Genomic DNA, 23,350 nt, shown 5'->3' with positions numbered 1-23,350 from the left:
ATCAATCCAACATAGTTGCCACAGATCCATTTTAAAGGTCCATTTTAAAACCAAAGGCTCCATCCCTCCGGCGGGGCAAACCCCAAGACCCTTTACTGTGCCAGAGATGCACCTCTTAGAACTTAGTACCCCCACCCATTGTCCACATGCTGCCCCGTCAGATGTCTGGCGCCCTCTTGAGGCACTACATAGACATTGCACGGGCCTCTCCATACATACAGATGTCACTCCTTTCCCTCTTCTGGGGGTAATACCACCCATCTCCACCCCCCATTTCCAAGCCTCGGAGCACCTCTCCGCTCTTTGAGAAGTTGGCTCTTTTCAAAATGAGCCTCCCTAACTCTGTTTAAGAGGCAAGGGGAACCCCAGATATTCAAGTCGCAAAATCCTGCTTGCCCTCCGGAGGGACAAAAGGAAATGTATTTCTCCTCCTTTCTGAATCTTCTCCAGCAGTGAAAGGAAACACAAAAGCAAATGTCCAGAAACCAGCCAGCCACGTTTCTTTTTCTTCTTTTCAAATTAGACTCTTCAAAAAGTATTAAACTCAGGCTGAAAATGGAAACACTGTATTCTTTCATCAAGACTGCATGTTAGGGCTGGCTGATGCCTCAACACTTTGCAAAGATCCTTTGATTCTTTATGCCTTTGCAAGTAACTGCCTGAATTCTTGGTGGCGGCATCAGCCGCGCTTTGGAAAACAAACCATTACGGAATTCTGACTGGCAAAGCTGGTCATCCATCAACTCCAAGGATCACCACTGGTGAAACAGAGGATACATTACCTTCACATTGCCACTAACTTCCAGATGATTTAAGTTTGAATTTTATCTCATTCATCAAGTTTTACCATGGCCTGTTTCTCTGGGGACTTAAATTCTTCAAATAAAAGTTTTCTTCCCTAAATGTGTATCCATTCTTAGTCTGGGCCCCAAACATATAAGGCATGGTGGGTAAAGAGATCCAGAGTGAGAATAAAACACACGAAGAGCCTCCCGGGGCTTATGCTTGAACAGTCAGACCCTGTCCTAGGTGTTTTACAGACATTGATTCATTTGATGCTCAGAACAACCTTTATTATCCTCATTTCATAGATGAGAAAATAGGCACAGAGAGGTTATGAAACTTGCCTGAGGCTACACAGCTAGCAGGTGGCCAAGGCAAGATCCAAGCCCAGGCAGTCTGAGCTCTTAACACAGGGCTCTCTCTACACATTGTGGTTAAGTGCTAAGAAGAAAATAAACAGAATAATGATACAAAGGCTACCTGGCGGGTCCAGTGCGGGTGGGCGGGGCGGTGGGGTGGGTGGTGATCAGAAAAGATTATCTAGGAGGCAGCAGCGTTTGAACTAAAACCTGAAGGATGGCAAGGAGCCAGCTATGCAAAGAGTGGGGCTGGGAGAGTGAATGAGTATTTCCGGCAGAAGGAACAAGAAATGCAAAAGCCAAGGGAAGAAAGAATCTTCCAGGAGTAGGGGCGCTTGAGTGGTTTGTTCGGTTAAGCGTCCCGCTCTTGGTTTCGGCTCAGGCCGTGATCTCCCGGTTCATGGGTTCAAGCCCCATGTCCAGATCCACACTAACAGCACAGAGCCTGCTTGGGATTCTCTCTCTCCCCCTCTCTCTGGCCCTCCCCCACTCACACACTCTCTCTCTTTCAAAATAAATAAATAAACTTAAAAGAGAAGAATCTTTCAAGGGCAGAAATGTGGCCCTGTGTGGCAAAGCACAGGGTGGGGCGGGGGCAGGAGAATAACGCGATAACGTGATGGTTTCAGTAGCAATGAGAAGCCACCGACATGCTTATTCACAGAGATCATGACCTGATCTGAGATGTTTTGGAGGTCACTGGTTGCCAGGTAACAAGGGAATGAGGGAGAATCTGGAACAGAGGGTATGTGCAGGAGGGTTATGTAGCTGAGGGTAGAGGGTGAGATGGCCCCTGGTGGGGTCTGGTGGTGAGAGATACGGCCGGATGGATCAGGAGGGCCCGGTGCTTGCGACATTCTGGCCATCTGAAGAAGTGTAGACTCTATCCCTAAGAACCAGGGAAGCCCTGAACGGGCTGAAGCAAAGAAGTCCTGTGATCAGATCCGAGTTCTAGGGGGAGTTGAGGTGGTGTGGAGAACGCATTTGAGGGACAAGAGGGCAGGCCAGTCAGGAGGCTGCAGAGACCTCCCAGTGAAAGGCGACGGGGACCGATGAGGCTGGGCCCGGGGTTATTCATTTGGCAAAGATTAACATCACCAGGCATTGTTGGAACAAGTCAGACGAGGGCTGCTCTCAAGGACCTTTCCAGAGCCATTTATGAGGGCAGGCTTAGTGATAACTTGAAGGTAAGGAAGGAGAGAAAGAAAGGAGTTAAAGACCCCTCGCTCCCTGTTTCCGGCTTGTGCTGGGAGGAGAGAAGCTCTGTAGTTAAGACGGGGAAAGAGGATTTGCCAGAGACAAGTGCAGTTCAGGATATATTAACAACTCCCCTGGCCAAGGTGGAAAAGCATCAGGTAGAAACAATCCAACAACTCTAAGGATGGGAACCAAATACCCCAAGAGAAGGGTCTGAACACCTCCTCTGTCATCCATTCACTAGCCGGTGCAGTCAAAACAGACCAGCACTGGAAATACTCTTCCAGAGAAATAGCTTTCCGAGAGTGCCAACTGCATTATGAAAGAATTGGGCTTTGCATTAAAACCGTCTTCAAGGACTCCCAAAGTACAGAAACATCCCATTCAAATATGGCCTCCCCTGGCTCAGATTCAGAAGATCAAGTCAAGTCCCTCGGTCAGGAGATGTGACCACAACAGGCTGAAACAAGTTAGGTATTCTTTATCACAGGCTCACCTTTTTCTCCAATGCTACCTGCATACAGAGATTCCCTTCTGTTGGCCGAAGTCAACACCTCCCAAACCGCCAGAAATTCTCACCTGAGATCTTTAGAGAATCTACGAACTGTGTCTGGAGAGACTTAACTTTCAATTATTGGGATGATGGAATATGCAATGTTTCTTTTTATTTCGAATGTTTAAGTCTTTGCTCCTGCTGCTATCATGGAAATAATGGTGCCAGATCTAACGGGTCCTTCAGTGATGGTGGAAAGGGAAGCAATCTCTCCCTTGAAGGAGGGAGGGATGGATGGACAGAGGCAGGGGGTGGATGGATGGAGGGAAGGAGGGAGGGATGGATGGATGGAGGGAAGGAGGGAGGGAGGGAGGGAGGGATGGACGGATGGAGGGAGGGAAGGAGGGAGGGATGGATGGAGGGAGGGAAGGAGGGATGGATGGATGGAAGGATGGATGGAGGGAAGGAGGGAGGGATGGATGGATAGAGGCTGGGGGTGGATGGATGGAGGGAAGGAGGGAGGGAGGGAGGGAGGGATGGACGGATGGAGGGAGGGAAGGAGGGATGGATGGATGGAAGGATGGATGGAGGGAAGGAGGGAGGGATGGATGGAGGGAGGGAAGGAGGGAGGGACGGATGGAAGGATGGATGGAGGGAAGGAGGGAGGGATGGATGGATAGAGGCTGGGGGTGGATGGATGGAGGGAAGATGGGAGGGAGGGAGGGATGGATGGAGGGAGGGAAGGAGGGATGATGGATGGAAGGATGGATGGAGGGAGGGAGGGATGGATGGATAGAGGCTGGGGGTGGATGGATGGAGGGAAGGAGGGAGGGAGGGAGGGGGGATGGACAGATGGAGGGAGGGAAGGAGGGATGATGGATGGAAGGATGGATGGAGGGAGGGAGGCAGGGAGAGATGTTGGGATTTCGAGCGATGACTGAGTTCTAGAGAAAGATTTTACCCCTGAGACGAGCTGGCTTTCCCACCCACAATAAGCGGGTGCTCTTGCCTGCCTCTCCCTTTATTTTATAATCAAACCATGTTTTGACAATTCGTGAAAAAAATGTGTCTAGGGCAAATTGAGCTGCTGAAGCAGTAAACATTTAGACATATAATGTGAATTGAGTTATTGTTCTCGGTAGGGATATTCCCTGAGTTTGTTTCTCTTTTTTTGGAAAGACAACGCGCCAGCCCGTTTCCCTCCCCCAGGTCTCTTGAAATGCAGGTCTCCCTTCCCCTGGTAATTGTTGCGAATCCTTGACAATAGCCCCCAAGACGAGGTTATCTCGCAGCAACTTCCATTTCCAAAGAGTTGAGGGAGATAACAATTGGACGACGCGGAGGGCTAAGCGCCGCACCTTCAGCCCAGTTCGGCCCAGGTGGCCTCCGCCGGCGGCTCCCAGGGTAGGAGGGGGCTTCCCGCGGTGGATCTGCTGGGGTTTGTCGGGGAGGCGGGGGGGCCTCCGTTTCGGCATCCCTGCGCTGTCTCTCGCACGCCTGGCTCCGCGCGGCCTCTCCCGGGTTGCGGCCGCATTCGGGACCTAACTTCGTCCCGGCCGCGCGCGCAGCGGCGAGGGGACGCGGGGCTCGGCCGGCTCCCGGGGCGAGCGCAGGGGCGCGGGCGCTCATTGTTGTCCGGGCGCGGGCGGCGCGGGACTCGCCCGGGCCCGCCCTCCGCACCTCCCCGCGGCCCGCCTGCCCTCGCCGGCCGCGCCGGGACGGGAGGCGGGGCGGGGGGGGCAGCGCGCAGGGGTGGGGGTGGGGGCCGTGGGGGGCGTGGCGCGGGGCGTGGAGGCGGGCAGGGCGCCCCGCAGCATGCGGCGGGCCGGGCGCGGGCGGGGGGCGGGCCGGCGGCGGTGCGCCCTGGCGCGCGGCCAGGCTCGGCGCGAGAGGCGCGAGCGGGCGATGGGCTGACGGCGGACCCGCGGCGGGGGCCGGGGCGGGGCGGCGGGGGCCGGGGCGGGGCGGCGGCGGGGCGGCGGGGGCGGCGGGGGCGCGCCGGGACCCGGCGGGGCGGCTGCGGGCGCCGCGGAGGAGGCGGAGGCGCCGGGCGCGGATGCCGCCGGCTAGGCCACGGGCCTGCGCACCCGGGGCGAATGGGACGCCGGTTCCGGTGGATCCGCCGCTGCAAACCTCGAGTTCCTGGGCTCCGGGCGAAGCGCAGCAAATAAAAGGTAACGTGTCTTTGTTTCCCAGCCGCGACTGCCGGGCGGGATTCTGCAGCGCTTCGGTGTCCGTTTTTAAATGCTGGGGCCGGTGAAAGGGACATGACACTTCTTCCCTGGGAGCGTGGAGTCTCTGAGGTCGCGGATGTGACATTTTTTTTCAATGCACACCCCACGTGCGGCACCTACCACACTCCCTTCTGCTGCCGGCCCCCTCCCCCCATACACTTTCTCCGGCATCTCCACCTTACGCTGTCTGAATTTACCCGGGGAGAAAGGAAGGGACGTTGCTGCAAGCAGACCTGGGTGCGATTTTTTTTTTTTGTTTTTAAAGAAAAACCGTTTTTATGGAAGTGACAGGGGAGTCCTGTGCTTGGGGTGCCCGAGGGTGGCAGGAGGCGGGCAGATGATCGTGCTGAAATTGACTGCCCTTTTCCATTCCAAATGGCTGCAGCAAGTTTGATGCATAGAGAAAGGGGAGGAGAGCTGTAGGAAACCTTCTTTAGGACGCGGTCATTTATAAACGACCAAACGGCATTGCCTCGGTCGTGCAGACAGATGCCCGGACGTTGGTCCCTGTCGCGTTTAGGAGAGGTGAACCAGTCCTGCGCTTTGAAAGCGGTGTGGGCTGCCCCTGTGTGAGCAGGAACTCGGTGCCTTTCTCCAGTAGCTCGTTAGCAGAGTAACCGCTCAGCAGATTCAAGCAAATTCTGCAAAATTTCCGAGGGATGGCCCTTCTAATAATAGCTCTGGCGGTGGTTTCCTAATAGACACTCGTTCTGAATGATGCGGCCATGCCAGGCTGCCGGAAGCTCAGCTTGCTGAGAACGGCGACCCGACGCCGGTGAAGGACTCCCTGACCCCACCATGAATGGATGAGGCGCTTTCTCCCCTATGAATGGAACATCCCAACAGAGGCCACTACTGCTGCTCTGGCTTCTTTCCCTTTGAGTCTTCGCAGCTTCTCATGAAAGGGATTCTCAGAGCACCTCAGACAGGCACGTTTCTAAACCTGAGCTCTTCCGTGGTGACGGCCTCTTCGGTGTTGGAGGGTCACCGAGGTATTTTTAGACACCTGGTCAGGCCGACTTGATCTGCGTTCACCTGATTGGGCTTTAGGCAGCCGCTTGCACAGTCCTTCCTCCTCAGCATCCAAGCCTTGTGCTTTCCCAGCCGGAGAGCCAGGAGCGAACTTCTGACTTCATCCAGGGAAGCCACGGCCGACCCTGGGGAAGCACCTCAGGGATGGGATGCAAAAAAATACCTCATATTCACTGGCACTTAGCCCTGTGTGCCATCTTGAAAACGTCCGACAAAAGTGGGCATTTAGGGAGACAGGGAGGACCCACGCTTCACTGTTTTGTTTCTGGTCTTTGCATCACTTCGTGTTCCTTCGTAGCATTTGACCCCATTTCTGTGGAGTCTGATTTGGCCCCGGCCAGTAGCCCAAACCTTCGGATCAGCAGAAATCCGATTTTGAGTCTCCAGGTGCCACGCATCTCCTGCAACCCAGAGCGATCAGGGGATGAGCCACTTCTGTTGGCCGACGGAACCATTCCGCCGCAAATGAAATCTGGATGTATTGAAGGCACAACGGAAATGAGGGTCATGCAACAGATAGATTGGAATCCATTTGGTCCTGAGAGGTTAAACCGCTACAGTCAATTTAGTTGGAAGCAGTATTTGGACATGCTTTGAAATCAATAGTATACTGTCCTGCCCGTGAACAGAATGTTGCACCCTGAGAACTTGGAAAGAAGTTTCACCTGACGGGCAAAAAGTTGTGTGGGCGGGCGTAACCCTTTAGAAAAGAAAAAGAAAGACAGTTTCAGTTCCTCTTGTGTCAGAGGGAAGCAGTTTGTAGAAGTGAGGATCAGAAAATCCCTGCACCCTCTTTTGTTCTGACCAAGCGTGTGTTATCAGCCGCTGCTGTTGCTGTCTTCTCTTTGGCACTCGTCTTGAACTAATTTTATTAATAAGGCTTGTTATTTATGGTACGGGGCCTCTTTGTCATGTGTAGGTGCTATTGCCGAGTCCCCTGATGGCCTGGCAGGTGGCTGGTGCCATTAGCATTATCCTGTCGTTGGGGAAACTGAGACCCCTTGAGGTTCAGGGAGTCGCTGATTTCATAACCCGCGAGGCACGCATGGCAGACATGTACAGTGCTCGGTGTGGGGGGAACAGCAAGGTTACAGCCTCAGGTCGAAGAAAAAGCCAAGAGGAATGAGTCCTTGCCTGGGTTCTGGAACTTGGGAAAAGGCTGGATAGACGAGTGGGTGTGCCAGCATTTGTGCGGGAAGGGGCTCTCTGGGCAGCCTGGCTGAGTGGAGGGGAAGGTGTGGCTGGTCTGTGATGAGATAGATGGAGGGGACCTGTCGGGGACCCGTGGCTTTAGTAAGTGTGGGGCGGGTGAGACCTCCTTCACGGGAGATCACTCTGGACTTCCCTGTACCTGCGTTCCAACTTGTGTTCTCGCTCTTGACGCGCGCGTGTGGGTGAGTAAATAGAACACTTACTTACACTTCTACTCACGTGCTGTGTGCTTATCTGTTCTAAGGGTCGCGTTTAGCCTGACACACTGAATGACTGAAAAAGCGAGGGGGCACTTTCCAACCTAAAGCTTTGTTCTTAGATAATTTTGCGTACGTAAATACTTATCATTTATTTATTTATTTATTTTTAATTTTTTTTTTTTAATGTTTATTTTTGAGACAGAGAGAGACAGCATGAATGGGGGAGGGTCAGAGAGAGAGGGAGACACAGAATCCGAAGCAGGCTCCAGGCTCTGAGCGGTCAGCACAGAGCCCGATGCGGGGCTCAAACTCACAGACGATGAGATCAAGACCTGAGCCGAAGTCGGACGCTCAACCGACTGAGCCACCCAGGCGCCCCTCATTTATTTATTTTAAAAGAAGGAACAATACAGGGGCGCCTGGGGTGGCTCAGTCAGTGGAGCATCTGACTCTTGATTTCGGCTCAGGCCATGATCTCACAGTTTGTGGGTTTGAGCCCTGCGTTGGGCTCTGCTCGGACAGTGTGGAGCCTGCTTGAGGTTGTCTCTCTCTCCCTTTCTCTCTGCCCCTCCCCTGCTCGTGCTCTCTATAAACAAATGAGTCAGAAGGAACAGTGCGGCTTCTGGAGCATTTCTAGTTTAATAGGTCAAAATGAGACATAGACCTGATCATAGTTAAATAGCTCTTGAAGTTATTTTAATTCACTCTGTGTACAGTATCAGAATGGATAAGTGTGGATTCAGGAATGGCTTTCATTCCCATCTTTTACCTCTTAGAGGTCACCCAATGTGTCAATAAAAGTTGTGGCAGAAATTCTCTCTTTAGGTTTGTGCATAGTGAAAGATCCCAGCACCTCGATGAGAAGTGGTTTCTGAGACCTCACGGGGACATAAGCCCTTGGGATAAAGATCTTCCAATGGTTATTCAGTCTGACTTCCAAAAACTGGATTCCCCTTGAGCCAAAGATGCTGCCGGCTCCCATTCCCTGGCGGCCTCCCCGGGACGCTGTGGGTCTCCCTCTACTCCACCCTCCCGCTTCCGATTCTTTGCCGCCCATTTCCATTTCCCTCTGAAATGTAACGAATGGAACACAAGGGGACGTTGGAGTTGAAGTGAGAAAAAGTAACCGCATCATCCCACTGCTTGCACAGGACACAGAGGTACTTGAACCTGTCCTACAAAAAGCACAAGCAGAGACTTGAATCGGGGAAACCTGGCCACTGTCCGGGAATGGTGGGATTTGAGTCTTTTACTTGGTGGTGTTCTCTTGAGCCCTAATCAGACCCCAGTACCCTGCTGGTATTTTCTGTTTTTGTTTTTCCCAAGACCTCTGATCTCAGAGGCTGGTTCGGTAGCTGTTGGAGCTCTGGGCTTCAGGCTCCCCTGCTGCACATGCAGAGTTGCTCGTTTCACTACTCTGTCCTGCAAGAAGTTTTTGAATCAGCATAAATCCGGCTTATCAAACATTCTCTCCCCAGCAGTTTCCTTCTGGTTCCCTAAATCCACCATTTCCCACCCTTTCCTCTGTCCCGAGAGATCAGCGTGTCTTTCTCTTCTAAGGAGTGATTCAACCACACCCTTATATTTATGGCAGTCGGTTCCACCACTAAAAGCACCGTCTTAAAAATACCCATCATTATGCCTCTCGTCCTCTCACATGAGCAGAGCGGTGGCCTCTTTGAATGAACTGCACTAATGCCTATTTGGGGTGCTAGAGAGGGAGTATGTCTGTGTGTGTGTGTGTGTGTGTGTGTGTGTGTGTGCTCAGTTCTTAATTGTATCAGTGGAAATTAGGTATTTTCCCCCAAAGAGAAATGCTCTTCTCTTTGAAGATGGAAATGACTACCAAGAATAAAGACCATGGTTATTGGAAAGAATGTGAAGAATATAAAGGAATAGGGGATCTGGTTCAGCTCAGTGGCCTCGTTACTACCAAATGATAATCAAGGAAAATAACCAAATAAAAATCAAGGTGGTAGCCCCGTTTGGAACTGCGTGAGTACATACAGGCAGAGCTAAGTCTCATTTGGACGTGCGTTATCTAGGATCTAGCGTGTTAGGCAGGCAGGTCTCTATCTGTGGTGGTTTCTGGTTTTTTGTTTTAAACTCTGGCCATTCCATGATGCAGTACAAGAAGAAACTAGTCCGCGGTCGAGATTATCTGTCCATGCACACTCGTCCCCCTGAACTCTGACAACATTCACACGTGTTTTCCGGCTTCCCTCTTATTAGCAGTCATTTGCCTGTCCATGGTTACTGTATACTTTATGTTCACATATGCTCATGGCGTTTAAGTCCCTGATCATCATGGGCACTCAGTGGGTCCTCCTGGAGTAAGTAAATCACTGAGGGAATTTATCATACTGTGCTCCCACACGGCGACAGTTAGGCATCCTTAGAAACCTAGAAAGCCCACTGGTCTAAAGTGAAATGTACCCTGTTGGGTCATCCTGTGTCTAACCTTGTCTTAGTCTGCACCGTGGTGTGGCCCCTCTTTCACAGTTGGTAATGCCTTGCCAACCTTAGGGCTAGAAGTCTTGGTACTGATGCAAAACCCTAAACCTTTTAATGATGATTTTCACTTCAAATGAGCCAGAAGCTCCCCCCCCCCAAACCTCAGGCTATAACTCCATAGTTTCCATCAAAACTAGCCTGTTCTGGTGACTCAGTCTCCTTTACACGGCTTTCGCCTTTCTTTGTCCTTGCTGTATGAGGAATGCATGAAAAAAAAAAAGCGTGTAATGGGGAATTAGATTGATAATGCATGACAGCGAATGGAAATGATGGTCGGAGCCTTGCCAGGCTGTGCCATTCATAACCATAAAATGCACAATTATGCTCTCACCACATGCCTGTGAACAAGTATACAGATGCAACAAACCCAAACTAGGAAACCAAATAGTGTGGAACCATCTGGAGCTGGGCAGTCTACCTACAGACCGAGCTGGGGAATGCAGTGCTCACTTACCCATCTCTCCGCTCCCACTGGATGCCCCCTCCCCCCCAAGTATCAGATACTCATTTCTCTGTGGCTCAGAGACAGAGAGAGCGCGCATGCGCAGAAGAGAGGGGAGGGTAAGGACAAGAACCAGAGTGGAGCTGAACACAGTGGAGAGCAGTGTTCTGTATTCTCAATCCCCTTGTATTGGGATGGTTGAGTGTTTTGTAACAGAGTAACTGCAGAGTGACCAGTACCACAGATGTAGCCTGGAGGTCCCGTCCTGAGGGCAGAGGCCTCGAACCCTGCAACCCAGCAGGGGCTGACGTCACCCTGAATGTGCAGGGCAGGCTGTGAACCACGCACATGTGAGATTTGGGGCTTATCAGTCAGGTCAAAGATTTCAGAGAGATGGAGTTCTAGGAATGAGAAGGGGCATATCGATTACTTTTTTTTTTTTTCAACGTTTATCTATTTTTTTGGGACAGAGAGAGACAGAGCATGAACGGGGGAGGGGCAGAGAGAGAGGGAGACACAGAATCGGAAACAGGCTCCAGGCTCCGAGCCATCAGCCCAGAGCCTGACGCGGGGCTCGAACTCCCGGACCGCGAGATCGTGACCTGGCTGAAGTCGGACGCTTAACCGACTGCGCCACCCAGGCGCCCCTCGATTACTTTAACAGATGAGGAGATGTTCCCAGATACTCAGGGACCCTGCGAAGGCCTCAGTTACAGTGCTAAGACTAGAGGCCCCGTCGCCTGACAAGGACTTAGACGATGCACGGAGGCATGGTGGCCAGAGAGAGGAACCGTGGCGTTATCCAGCGTGGCTGTGACTTCTGTTTCTGCCACCTGCTAGCCATGAGGCCTTGGGTGAATGACTGAATCTCTCTGAGCTGCAGTTTTCTTACTGACAAGAAAAGTTACATTCAGAGGAAGCCGTGAAACAGTATCTATGAAACGACTAGCACAAAAATATGCCTCTCTTAAGAGAAGTGATTTTGTCTTTGTATCCTTCCCCCTGCTCGCCCCGCCCCCGCCCCAGTTTGACTTGCTTGTATCACTGGAAGGTCCTGGAACAGTTAATATGGTGAGGGTTGGTTGGGGGAGGGGAAGGAAGAGAAGAGGGATGATTCTTCCTTTACACCAAAAAACAGAGAGCGGATTTGAATTCTTCAGTTTTCAGAAATGATCGGAAAGGGCTTTTATCTTGAGAAAGAAAACTAGGAGAATCAAAACAAGAATTACAAAGGTTATGTCCGTCGGTGGTGATGCCGTCTTTTTCTACACAACAAAGGCAAAAATCCGGATCACTGTGTGACGTTCTTTGATTACTTCCCACTCATTGCCATTAATTAGGAAGATTTTCAGCTGCTGTTTACTTATTGATGTAGCACTCAGGTAATTAATGCAGGGCGTTAATGGCAGAAAGAAGCCTAGAACCTGAGCTGTACTACATGCTGGTGGGAGTTTTTCTCTCGGCACCCACAACCCCGGGACTCTGCAAATACGGGGAGTTCCTCGGTAGCCTGAGAAATCAACATACCAATTTGCATAATACCCATCAGAAATTATTTAAGCACTTAATAACCTTCTTAGTGTTAAATAAAATAGATCAGAATGAGAGATGGTCCATCTTCTGGAGACAGATTAAACAGGCAGCAGAATAAGAGCATTAAATAAATATAAAAACAAGGGAGGTATTATTTATAGAACATTATAGCCAGATCCAGGACAAGGATATATTTTAGGTGAACCCTCAGGGACAGCTTATGGGAATAGTTTGCCTGGACAAGGTGGAGTGAGCCAGAAAACAGAGGCTGGCATTTGTTTGTGGTCCCTTCTTTCTTTGTGGTGGAAAATAGGGATTCTGTAACCCACCACAATTTAGTGTGTCTGCCATCGTGTTCCTAAGGTTGTAACATAGTCGATAGAGGTTTTGTGCCTCTTTAGACACAGAGATCTAGAACTTCGAACTTGGGAGGGATATCCAAATACTCAAAGAATAATATCCCAAACCATAGTGTTTTGTTTCTTATACAGCTAGACTCTTCTTCTTGCCGCCATAACTGACCACACTCTTAGGGAACTGACAAAACCCGACTGAAAAATCCCGTAAACTCTAAGGTTTTTTTTTTAAAAATTGTTTTTAATGTTTATTTAATTTTCAGAGGGAGAGAGAGAGAGGTAGCAAGTAGGGGAGGGCCAGAGAGAGAGGGAGACAGAGAATCCGAAGCAGGCTCCAGGCTCCGAGCTGTCAGCACAGAGCCTGACATGGGGCTTGAACTCATGAACCGCGAGATCATGACCTGAGCCGAAGTTGGATGCTTAACCGACTGAGCCACCCAGGCGCCCCTAAACTGTCAGTTTTTTTTTTTTTTTAATTTTTTTTTTTCAACGTTTATTTATTTTTGGGACAGAGAGGGACAGAGCATGAATGGGGGAGGGGCAGAGAGAGAGGGAGACACAGAATCGGAAACAGGCTCCAGGCTCCGAGCCGTCAGCCCAGAGCCCGACGCGGGGCTCGAACTCACGGACCGCGAGATGGTGACCTGGCTGAAGTCGGATGCTTAACCGACTGAGCCACCCAGGCGCCCCAACACCCATCTATCTTTTTACCTTACATCGTCTTCATTTTCAGATTTTTTTAAAAATTTTTTTTTCAACGTTTATTTATTTTTGGGACAGAGAGGGACAGAGCATGAACGGGGGAGGGGCAGAGAGAGAGGGAGACACAGAATCGGAAACAGGCTCCAGGCTCTGAGCCGTCAGCCCAGAGCCCGACGCGGGGCTCGAACTCACGGACCGCGAGATGGTGACCTGGCTGAAGTCGGATGCTTAACCGACTGAGCCACCCAGGCGCCCCAACACCCATCTATCTTTTTACCTTACATCGTCTTCATTTTCAGATTTTTTTTTTAATTTTTTTTTCAACGTTTATTTTTGGGACAGAGAGGGACAGAGCATGAACGGGGGAGGGGCAGAGAGAGAGGGAGACACAGAATCAGAAACAGGCTCCAGGCTCTGAGCCGTCAGCCCAGAGCCCGACGCGGGGCTCGAACTCCCTGACCGAGAGATCGTGACCTGGCTGAAGTCGGACGCTTAACCGACTGCGCCACCCAGGCGCCCCGCTAAACTGTCAGTTTTATACTATTGTTTTCATTTGTCGAACGGAAATAGAGAAAAGTCGGTGTTTGAGCCCACGTGCTTATTTGCAGGTAGCACAGGTGGACAGAGCGAGGACACTTATGTCCCTGCCGTTTCCCTGCTGATGAGTAAGCGAGGAGGCAAACAGCACACGGCACTTGCTCCTGCCCTTGTCCTGAGACCCTCACTGAGACGCTGATTCTCCCTTTGGCTGTTGATCAATTTCCCCTAAATCTGACGCCTTAAAGGAGCTTCCAGAGTTCTCAAAGGCCTTGCTCAGTTTCCCCTCTTACCAGTAGTTGTTGGACCACCGGTCTCTGCCTCCTCCTCCGAGGCTCGGCAACCATTGTCCTGTGATAAATGAGTCACTAGTCTGCCTCACTCTTCCTCTTTGATGCATTACTAGTATTAAGCTCTTCAAGCCTTTAACAGTAAGTTTCTCCAGCGCCTTGCTCAGCTGTTTCCTCCCCAGATTCTTTTGGGGTGAGGTGCCCACTTGTAGTGCAGCGTCTCCCCTTTTGTTCCTGGGTTATCACAAGATCGTCACAGCAAACCCCTTCCCCACCTTCCTAGCTTGGTGCGTGTGTGCCTGTGTCTGCAGCACCCACACATCACCTCCCCACCCTTGTTGCCCCCTGCCGCCTGCCTTTCCTTTAAACCACAGGGCTTCACATGGACCAGAAGGACCCACCACAGCCTGGAAGCTCCTTGTTTCTTAAACTTCTGTTCTTTTTTTTTTTAATGCGTATTTAAAAAAAAATTTTTTTTCTTAATGTTTTTATTTACTTTTGAGACACAGAGAGAGAGACAGAGCATGAGCAGGGAAGGGGCAGAGAGAGAGGGAGACACAGAATCGGAAGCAGGCTCCAGGCTCTGAGCCATCAGCACAGAGCCCGATGCGGGGCTCGAACTCACGGACCGCGAGATCGTGACCTGAGCCGAAGTCGGAGGCTCAACCGACCGAGCCACCCAGGTGCCCCAATGCGTATTTATTTTTGAGAAAGAGAGCGTGAGCTGAGGAGGGGCAGAGAGAGAGGGAGACACAGAATCGGAAGCAGGCTCCAGGCTCTGAGCCATCAGCACAGAGCCCGATGCGGGGCTCGAACTCACGGACCGTGAGATCGTGACCTGAGCCGAAGTCGGACGCTCAACCGACTGAGCCACCCAGGTGCCCCAATGCGTATTTATTTTTGAGAAAGAGAGCGTGAGCTGAGGAGGGGCAGAGAGAGAGGGAGACAGAGAATCCGAAGCAGGCTCCAGGCTCCGAGCTGTCAGCACAGAGCCGACACGGGGCTTGAACTCACGAACCGTGAGATCACGACCTGAGCCGAAGCCGGATGGATGCTCAACCGACTGGGCCACCCAGGCACCCCTCTTAAACTTCTGTTCTTATGCTAACTCTCACGCACTGTGTCAGTCTGGTTGGGCTGCCAGAAAAATACTGTAGACTGGGTGGGTTATGAACTACAGACATTTATTTCCTATAGTTCTGGAGCCACAGGAGGGTCTGAGGGAGGCATTCTAGGCAGGTGTGGGAGCTCGTCAAAGGCCCTGAGAGGAAAGAGTGACAGGGAGGGAACAGTAAGGAGATGACTGTTGAAGAGCAGACTGAGTGAAGGAGGCACAGAGTCGGAATCACGTGGGGCCTCGAAAGCTTCCGACCGGGGGCAGGGGGGCATCGGAGAGTGCAGATCTGGGGAGCACCGTGGCCCCACCTGGGCTGCACAGGGATAGTTTTATGGTGCTGTGTGGGGACCAGACTGCAAGGCCAAGCAGAGGTGACACAGGAGGTGCCAGATGAGTGGCAGTTACAAGAATCGGGCAGGTGATAAATGATGATGAAGTGTTCAGTGTCTGGGTATTTTAGAGAGAACCAACGACACTTTCTGGTGGGTTGGGGGTAGGATGTGGGATGCAAGACAGAAGTCCACTTCTGGGGCCCAAGGAGCAGAGCCTGGTGCTGGAGTTGCTGGTCCGTGACAGGGGAAAGCTGTGGATGGGGGAGGGTCGGGGAGGAGGATAGGTCAGCAGTCCTGTTTGGCACACACGGAGTTTGAGGTGCCTTCCAGATCGCCACACGGCGACACTGAGTGGGCAGGTTTATACAGAATCCTAGATAAGCCTGTGGAAGGAGGAAGCCCGGTGACGTGGGGCTCAGCCACCTAGAGATGATGTGAGATGATGCCAGGCCTTAGTCCTGAATAACACGAGATCTGAGGAAAAACCGTAAGCACCATACTTCAAAAGAAAAGAATATAAGTTCTGAAAAATGAAGTAATTCCTTAAGGTGTGAAGAACTCTGTTATGGTGTGTTGCTTCAGCTGGGATTCTCCACGTCCTCCTGAGGGTCTCTTTTTTGATGTGTGAGAGGAGTATCTCTAACCCTCACACTGTAATCACATTTATTGATGGGCCACGGGCATACAATAAACACACATTTAAAGGGTCCTATTGGGTAAGGTTTTGTTTTTGTTTTTTGTTTTTCTGTTTTTTAAGTTTTTTAATGTTTATTTATTTTTGGAAGAGAGAGACAGAGACAGAGCATGAGCAAGGGAGAGGCAGAGAGCGAGGGAGACACAGAATCCGAAGCAGGCTCCAGGCTCCGAGCGGTCAGCCCAGAGCCCGACGCGGGGCTCGAACTCACGAACCGCGGTATCATGACCTGAGCCGAAGTCAGATGCTTAACCGACTGAGCCACCCAGGTGCCCCATCTTTTTTAACTTTTTAAATTTATTTTGACAGAGACAGAGTGTGTGTATGCACAAGCGGAGAAGGGGCAGAGAGAGAGAGAATCCCAAGCAGGCTCTGTGCTGTCAGCATGGAGCCCAATGTGGGGCTTGATCCCATGATCCATGAGATCCTGGTCTGAACCGAAATCAAGAGTCGGGTGCTTAACCGGCTGTGCCCCCCCTTGTTTGATAAGTTTTGTCATATGAAGCCATCACCATGATCCAGAATTGTAATTCCCTGCTTCCAGTCAGTCAGGTTTACTGAGACTCTTGTGTGTTTAAAGCTCCATGCTAGGAAGTGTGAAGGATCTGAGATGTAATCGCTCCCCCTGCCTCCTGTATTTGTTCTGTTGTAGCATCCAGACTCCCTACACAGTTCTCCAATCACAAGCTCATTTCAAGGACTTTTCTAAAGTGTTTGCTGGAAGTACACTCAAGTTTGGTGTCCAGAGGGTTTGAAATGACGTGTGTAGGCCACTTGACCTACCGGGACTGCTGGCTAAATCAGGAAAGAGGAACGATCAGGAGCCCTGCCCTCTTTTGCTCCGTTGTGATACAGGCAGAAAACATGTCCCTCGTTCCTTCTTTCGTGGAAGCCGCCCAAACAGCAGGCTCGGCTCCGTCCTTATTTTCTGTGGGTAGTCAACACAATAATTACCTCCTGCCGAAAGCCTTGAGAAATTGTTTCTGTGTCCAATTAGAACTTTTGATTTGACTAGCAGATACACATAACGTCTTCACTTCTGTAACTACTCACTAATGATATGCACCCTGGATATTTTTAGATCTACCATTTGCCAAACAGCCATTGCATTTTAAGGCCTTGCATTTCCTGTGACAGCTTTTCCACTGAGAGACTTGTGGGACCGTGGGTGAAAAGGAAGGGGGGGGGGGGTGCGGAATTCCTCTTTGGTTTTGGAATCCTCTCCCTCCCTCTCTCCCCCGCCCCCCCCTTCCCTTCCTTTCCCGGCCTTACGCCCACCCCCAGTTTTAAATGGGGAAGAAGTGCAGTGGTTCTGGAAACTTGTCCTGTGCACAGTGCTGCCCCACGAGCAGGTCTCCAGCGGGGTCTGGGGTGGTTCGTGGGGCAGCCAGGCAGTGTTGAAACCTCTGACAAGATGAACGGAGGAAGGGAGCCGCCAGTGCAGCTCGAGCGAGTGCGAGGAGTCTCTGCCAGGCGTCTCCAGCACAGTCCTTTCCAGACAAGTCCGTTATGTAAATATCCAGGCCGCAGCCTCCAGCCCGGATCGCCTGCCCTGTCGAGATGTCAAAGGTAGCTGCAAAAACTTCCCTGAATGCAAGCAGAGCTCCTCAGCTCTCCCCTCACTCAGCTCTTTATTAGGGCATCTGGGCAGGCAGGGGGGTGTGGGAGGGGGGGTGGTGGTGGTGAAGGCTTGCTGTTATCTCCGGGAGCTGGGACCCCCCCCCCCCCCCCCCCCCCGCCGCGGGACTGTGGCTTTCCAGACGGGGTCATCCACGGCCTTTCAATGTGCTCTGCTGCGATGCTTCTGCAATTTTGGTCTGATCTGAGCATGAAATCTCAAAAGGGCCGGCTGTTGGGCTGGAATGCTTCCTTCCAAGCCTGGAGGACTTGACTTCTGAGCCCTGGGCCCCTGGACTCAAGCGTAACAGGCGCTCAAGTGGCTGCTTCGTGTCCCCTGCAGGTTCTGTGAAAGCAGGTGGCCATGTCCCTTTCTTAGGTGACCTTCTCCCCCTGTGCTGCAAGAGTCCCCTAAGAGGGGAATTCCAAAGACCTAAGAATAGAATTGCAGTGTCTTACAGGTGGTCTCCAAATCGAGCTTCCATCCCCTGCATCCCCGGGGATAACGGAGAGCTTGCCTGTCATTAACAAAGGGCATTGTTTAAGCGAAGGAAAACCCGCCTCCAAATTGTGTGGCAAGACGCCCCAGCTACCGGTGATGGCCACGGTCATTTGACACGTGGCCCTATAGCTCATACGCGGGACAAAGAGTGCGTGTATTCCTCAGCCTGGGTTCTGGGCTCTGTGTCTACAGAACAGGCAAATCAAAACCGGTCTCACTGAAGGCAGAGTAAGTTGTATAGTACCTGTATTTGGGGGTTGCCCTTGAAATACGTAAGGATATATGTTGTGTGAATATACGTTTAGGAATTCGTGTAAAAATAGGTGCTGAGCGCCTGTTCGGACAGTCTTGTCATTCTGTGTCAGTCACATGCACACGTATATCATTTTAATGTCAACAGAATGCATACGGTAAAAATGTGATTCGTAAGACCCATAGTCGTAAATCGTGTTGTCTCATCCCGCTAATCACAGTATAATCACAGTAAGGAAAAATTGGGGGGAAAAAAAATCTGTAATTTAAAATGACAGATTGAATTAGACGTTAGAGCATGTAGGCAAATTCATCATGTTACCAAGAAAACGTCGTTGAAGTTCTTGGTCACCAAGTGCATGGATACAAAACCAGGCGTGTAGCCACTGCACACAGCCTTGTATTTTAAATACAGGACATTGGCCTGCACGTTTGCACGAAGGACATGGGTAGGAAAAAAAAGCAAAGTGTGTTTGTGCCTGCCAGTCGGTAGTGTGGTTTTTCAAAAAACTCGTGAAACGGAGTGGATGTTGCCAATATTTGGTTCATCGAATGTAATATTGTGGCAGGAAGTGTTAATAATACATGAGTTATCGGAACGAAATTTCTTTTTAAATTCTTGTCTGTAGGTGTGCACAGGTACCCGTGACATACCTTAGGGTGTTTCTGTCCCCCCCCCCCTCCCCTGCCGGAGGTCAGTAATCCTTTCTACAACGTCCCTGGCTAAAGGTCTTCCGGCCCCTTCCTGATCACATGAGGTGATGACGGGGCCACCCATTCCATTTTGAGCAGTGACAGTCTGTTTGAAAGTTCTCCCTTCTGTTGAATTCAGATGTGTCTTCTGGAACTTTTCTGCTCGTTGATTCCATTTCTGCCCACCCAAGCAAAGTTCTTCAGCCTCCTCACTAAATCATTAAATTTAATCATCATATTAGCCTGAAATCATTAAATTAGCAAGTCTCTACATCCAGGCATGCCCCGTTGAATTTATACCTGGTTTTGTGTTTTTTCTTTTTTTTTAGGGTTTCTTCATTTTTCAGAGAGAGAGAGAGAGAGAGAGAGAGACAAAGCATGAGTGGGGGAGGAGCAGAGAGAGAGGGAGACAGAATCTGAAGCAGGCTCCAGGCTCTGAGCTGTCTGCACAGGGCCCAGTGTGGGGCTCACACTTATGAACCACGAGATCATGACCTGAGCCGAAGTCGGACACTTAACCGACGGAGCCCCCCAGGCGCCCTGAATTTATGCCTGTTGTCTCCATGGAATCGACACCCTCCCTCTTCCCTCACTTCCATGTCTTGGCCTGGGCCATGGATTATAGTGCAGCCTTTCCACTAGAATCTTTGTCGTGTAGGCTGGCATTTAGTTTTCCTGAGAAGACCTCATTTCCAGATCTTTACCCAATCTGGTTACTATTCTTTGCCTTGCTCTTCGTTTCCCATGTAAAATATGGCGCCCACGATGAACGTACGTTCCCAGAAATGGCTAAACCGTGGTGGCGTGTGGGAGGGTCTAATTCCATTACTCAGGATGTTGTGCTTCTAGCGTGTGAACTGAGAATCAGACCCCCAAACTGGGAATGATGCGATCCCAGCTGTTTTAGATTTTGAAGGTACCATCGACACCTCCCTGTCAGCTGTAAATTTGGTCAGCACACTTTCTTCGTCCGGTTGTAAGTCATGGGGGGGTGATGCAGATATTGAGAAAGGCAGCCGATATCTAGTATTTCCTTACCGTTTTCCAAGCGCATGTGTATCTTCTGCGGCACTGAGCCTCAACACTGCAGATTCCCTCATTTCTGCCTCAGTTAGGGTTAAATCGATTTGAACACGATGTTCAGGGGCTCCTTACTATTTCATCAGTGATGGAGCCACCCTCAGGCCATTGAGGATATGGTTGCTCCTCCCTTTTGTCAGCATAAATAAATGGCTTTCTCCTCTCTCCCTGTGCACCCACCACTCTCTGCTTTCACCTCTTCTGCACGGTCCACGTTTCCAGAATGCACCCCCTTCTCTCCCATTCCAGGCCTCCTGACATCAGGCTGCCTCTGCCAGACGTCCCGTTGCTCACATGTTATTCGCTCACCTGAGTATTGCCCAGTCCCCCCCCGGATGGGAGTGACGGTCCCTCCCAACCTGTGCCCAGAACATCTGACGCCCACCCTGTTGTCACACAGCTTACACCGTACTCACCGGTGAACTTCGGTATTTCCTCGTGGGACAGGGAAGCTCAATAAACATAGGAACAAAGTCGTGTGCATCATCGTATATCTAATAAGATGCCCTGCACATAATTCTGTGCCATGAACACTGGCTGAATGAACACAAGCTGTGGTAGACATTATCTCATATCACCCTTTAACCCTGCCTCTCTTATCTCATGAGCATGGGTCACTAGATTACTCTCCAGCTTCCTAGAGAAGGAGACACATCTCTTCTCTAGAAGAGAAACTACCCAGCCATAGCATATGAACTCTTTAGCCACGGGCAGCTTAATTTTCTTTCCCATAGGGCACTAGTAACCTTCGCGTTACGTTGTAATTATCTACTAATGAAATAATTTTATCTTTACTATATTAACCCCTCATTATAGTTGCCATCACCCTCTCCCCAAAGTTTGCAGTTGCTTTTTCTTTCTTTCTCTCTTTCTTTCTTGCTTTCTTTTACATTTATTTATTTTTGAGAGACAGAGAGAGACAGCGTGAGCAGGGTTGGGGCAGAGAGAGAGGGAGACACAGAATCAGAAGCAGGCTCCGGGCTCCGAGCTTTCAGCACAGAGCCCGATGCGGGGCTCGAACCCACGAACCGTGAGATCGTGACCTGAGCCAAAGTCGGACGCTTAACCGACAGAGTCACCCAGGTGCCCCATTGCGGTTGCTTTTTCTTTTGCTCAGGGTGTTTGCAAAGTAAAATTACTTCTCTTTTTTGGGGCGCCTGGGTGGCGCAGTCGGTTAAGCGTCCGACTTCAACCAGGTCACGATCTCGCGGTCCGGGAGTTCGAGCCCCGCGTCGGGCTCTGGGCTGATGGCTCGGAGCCTGGAGCCTGTTTCTGATTCTGTGTCTCCCTCTCTCTCTGCCCCTCCCCCGTTCATGCTCTGTCTCTCTCTGTCCCAAAAATAAATAAACGTTGAAAAAAAAAATTACTTCTCTTTTTTTAAATGACGTGTTTTAGTCTAATATATACATTTTTCCCTTGGAGCTCACGCATTGCTTTCATGCTCAGAAAGCCTTCGTAAATAAATCACCTATTTTTAACATTACCTTTATGAACCACGTGGAATTTATTTCAGGGCCAGAGGTGCAGTTAGTTTATGTTGTATTAGCTAGCCCCACCATTTCCCTCCTTGCTTGAGAAGGTTGAAAGGAACCCAGAACTGGGTAGTAAGTCGTTCAGCGGCTCGTCTTGGAACAAAAATCCATTGGCTGCAGACAATGAAAACACCACTTTCCCCCCTCGTCTTGCTTTCAACGTATTTTTGAAGGCTCTTTGATTGTTCTTAGGCTTTCCTTCTGTCGCATGTCAGCTTGGGTTCTCCGGCTCTGTCTGTTTGTGACACACTGAAAATATTCCTCCTGTTTTTACAGGATATAAAGTTGCCCTGCGCCCCCTTGACACATTGTATATGTTGTACCCAAATCTCGGGAGTTCTCTTTGTGGATACGTTGTGTTCTTTGGATGTCTGCATCTTCATGCTTTCCTCCAATTTCATTTTTTTTAATTTTTTTTTAACGTTTATTTATTTTTTGAGACAGAGAGAGACAGAGCATGAACGGGGGAGGGGCAGAGAGAGAGGGAGACACAGAATGGGAAGCAGGCTCCAGGCTCTGAGCCATCAGCCCAGAGCCCGACGCGGGGCTCGAACTCATGGACCGCGAGATCGTGACCTGAGCTGAAGTCGGACGCTTAACCGACTGAGCCACCCAGGCGCCCCACTCCAATTTCATTTTTATTATGTCATGAAATTGTTACTTGTTAAGCATCCATTCTACATCCTTTTAGCTCCACAGAGTCAACCTTTTCGTTGTTGTTTTTCCGAACTTTTAAAAACTGTTTTCCTCGTGTCCGGGGTCCCTGTCTGACTCCTCAGCCCTCCTTTTCTACTGTAAAGATTCTAAGTACGGTCATCAAAGTGAAAGAAGTATAGTTATTTGACTCTTGCTTTGGGAGAAGCATCTCCATCCTACCCCAAGACTCCACCACTAAGATACAAGAGCCAAATGCAGCATGACACAGAACACCTGTGATTTTCTTGGCATCTGTCCTTAACTTACGGTGGGATGTTAGCTGGGTAGGTAGGTTCTTACTGCTTCTTTGCATCTTTTGTCTCTTCGGGGTTAATACCTCGCTCGGCCACATAGAGAGGACGTCTGCATGGACACCTGTGCTGGGAATGGTGCGTAAGAATAACACCCCGCACCTGCCCAGAGGAACAGGTGCAACAACCTTCGTCTCCTCCGTGAACGCTGCAGACTGCGGCCTGGCGGTGTGTGTTGTCCAGCCAGTATTGATGCACGTGTCGTGTGCTGACTTTCCCGAATGTCCTTTTTTAGGCCAACTCCAGAGTTCCTCACGTCAGCTCTCCCGTTGGCGATTGCCAGCTAGCGCTGTGGGAGACGCTTCCGCTGGGGAGAAGGACTGGCCATCCAGGGCCCCTGGCTGGATGAAGCGTCCCCTCCACATATAGCCAGGGCCGCCACAGAGCTCTGCTCAGCGCAGGGGACAGCTGTCCACGCCAGTATCCTAACCCACACTGCCGAGTATCAAACTTCTTGTGTGAGTGGACAGAAAGCCTCAGCCTCACCTGGGCCATCCTGGAGTTGGGTGGGGAGGTTCACTGTGTCCTGCTCAGAGAGGCCTCGCATTTCCCTACTGGAAACTTCTAAAGGCCATACTGATGGAGGGCCTCCTCCGCCCCAAGCGTTAGGAATGACCTGCATTAACTTAGTTATTCCTCA

The 23,350-nt window shown here is 50.7% G+C and overlaps 1 protein-coding gene across 9 annotated transcripts in view; it reads left to right on the top strand.

Annotated features, from left to right (window-relative positions):
• Nucleotides 1-23,350, top strand: part of FRMD4A (FERM domain containing 4A) — a 331,019-nt gene that overhangs the window by 112,267 nt on the left and 195,402 nt on the right. The window contains exon 1 of one of the 9 annotated variants that reach the window (XM_047864928.1): nucleotides 4,218-4,236. The exons of 6 other annotated variants lie outside the window; for them this stretch is intronic. Coding sequence is in view for 1 of the 3 variants with exons in the window: in XM_047864926.1 (XP_047720882.1) it covers nucleotides 17,588-17,596 (9 nt within the window). In the remaining 2 variants the exon portion in view is untranslated. Of the gene's footprint in view, nucleotides 1-4,217; nucleotides 4,237-4,846; nucleotides 5,007-17,419; nucleotides 17,597-23,350 lie in introns of those variants that run through there. 2 more of the 9 variants (XM_047864927.1, XM_047864926.1) reach the window with 2 other exon arrangements.

The sequence above is a fragment of the Prionailurus viverrinus genome, chromosome B4, assembly GCF_022837055.1.
Source record: "Prionailurus viverrinus isolate Anna chromosome B4, UM_Priviv_1.0, whole genome shotgun sequence".
Taxonomy (NCBI): domain Eukaryota; kingdom Metazoa; phylum Chordata; class Mammalia; order Carnivora; family Felidae; genus Prionailurus; species Prionailurus viverrinus.
The sequence above is the reverse complement of the archived record's forward strand: the minus strand, read 5'-3'. Positions and strand labels throughout refer to the sequence as shown.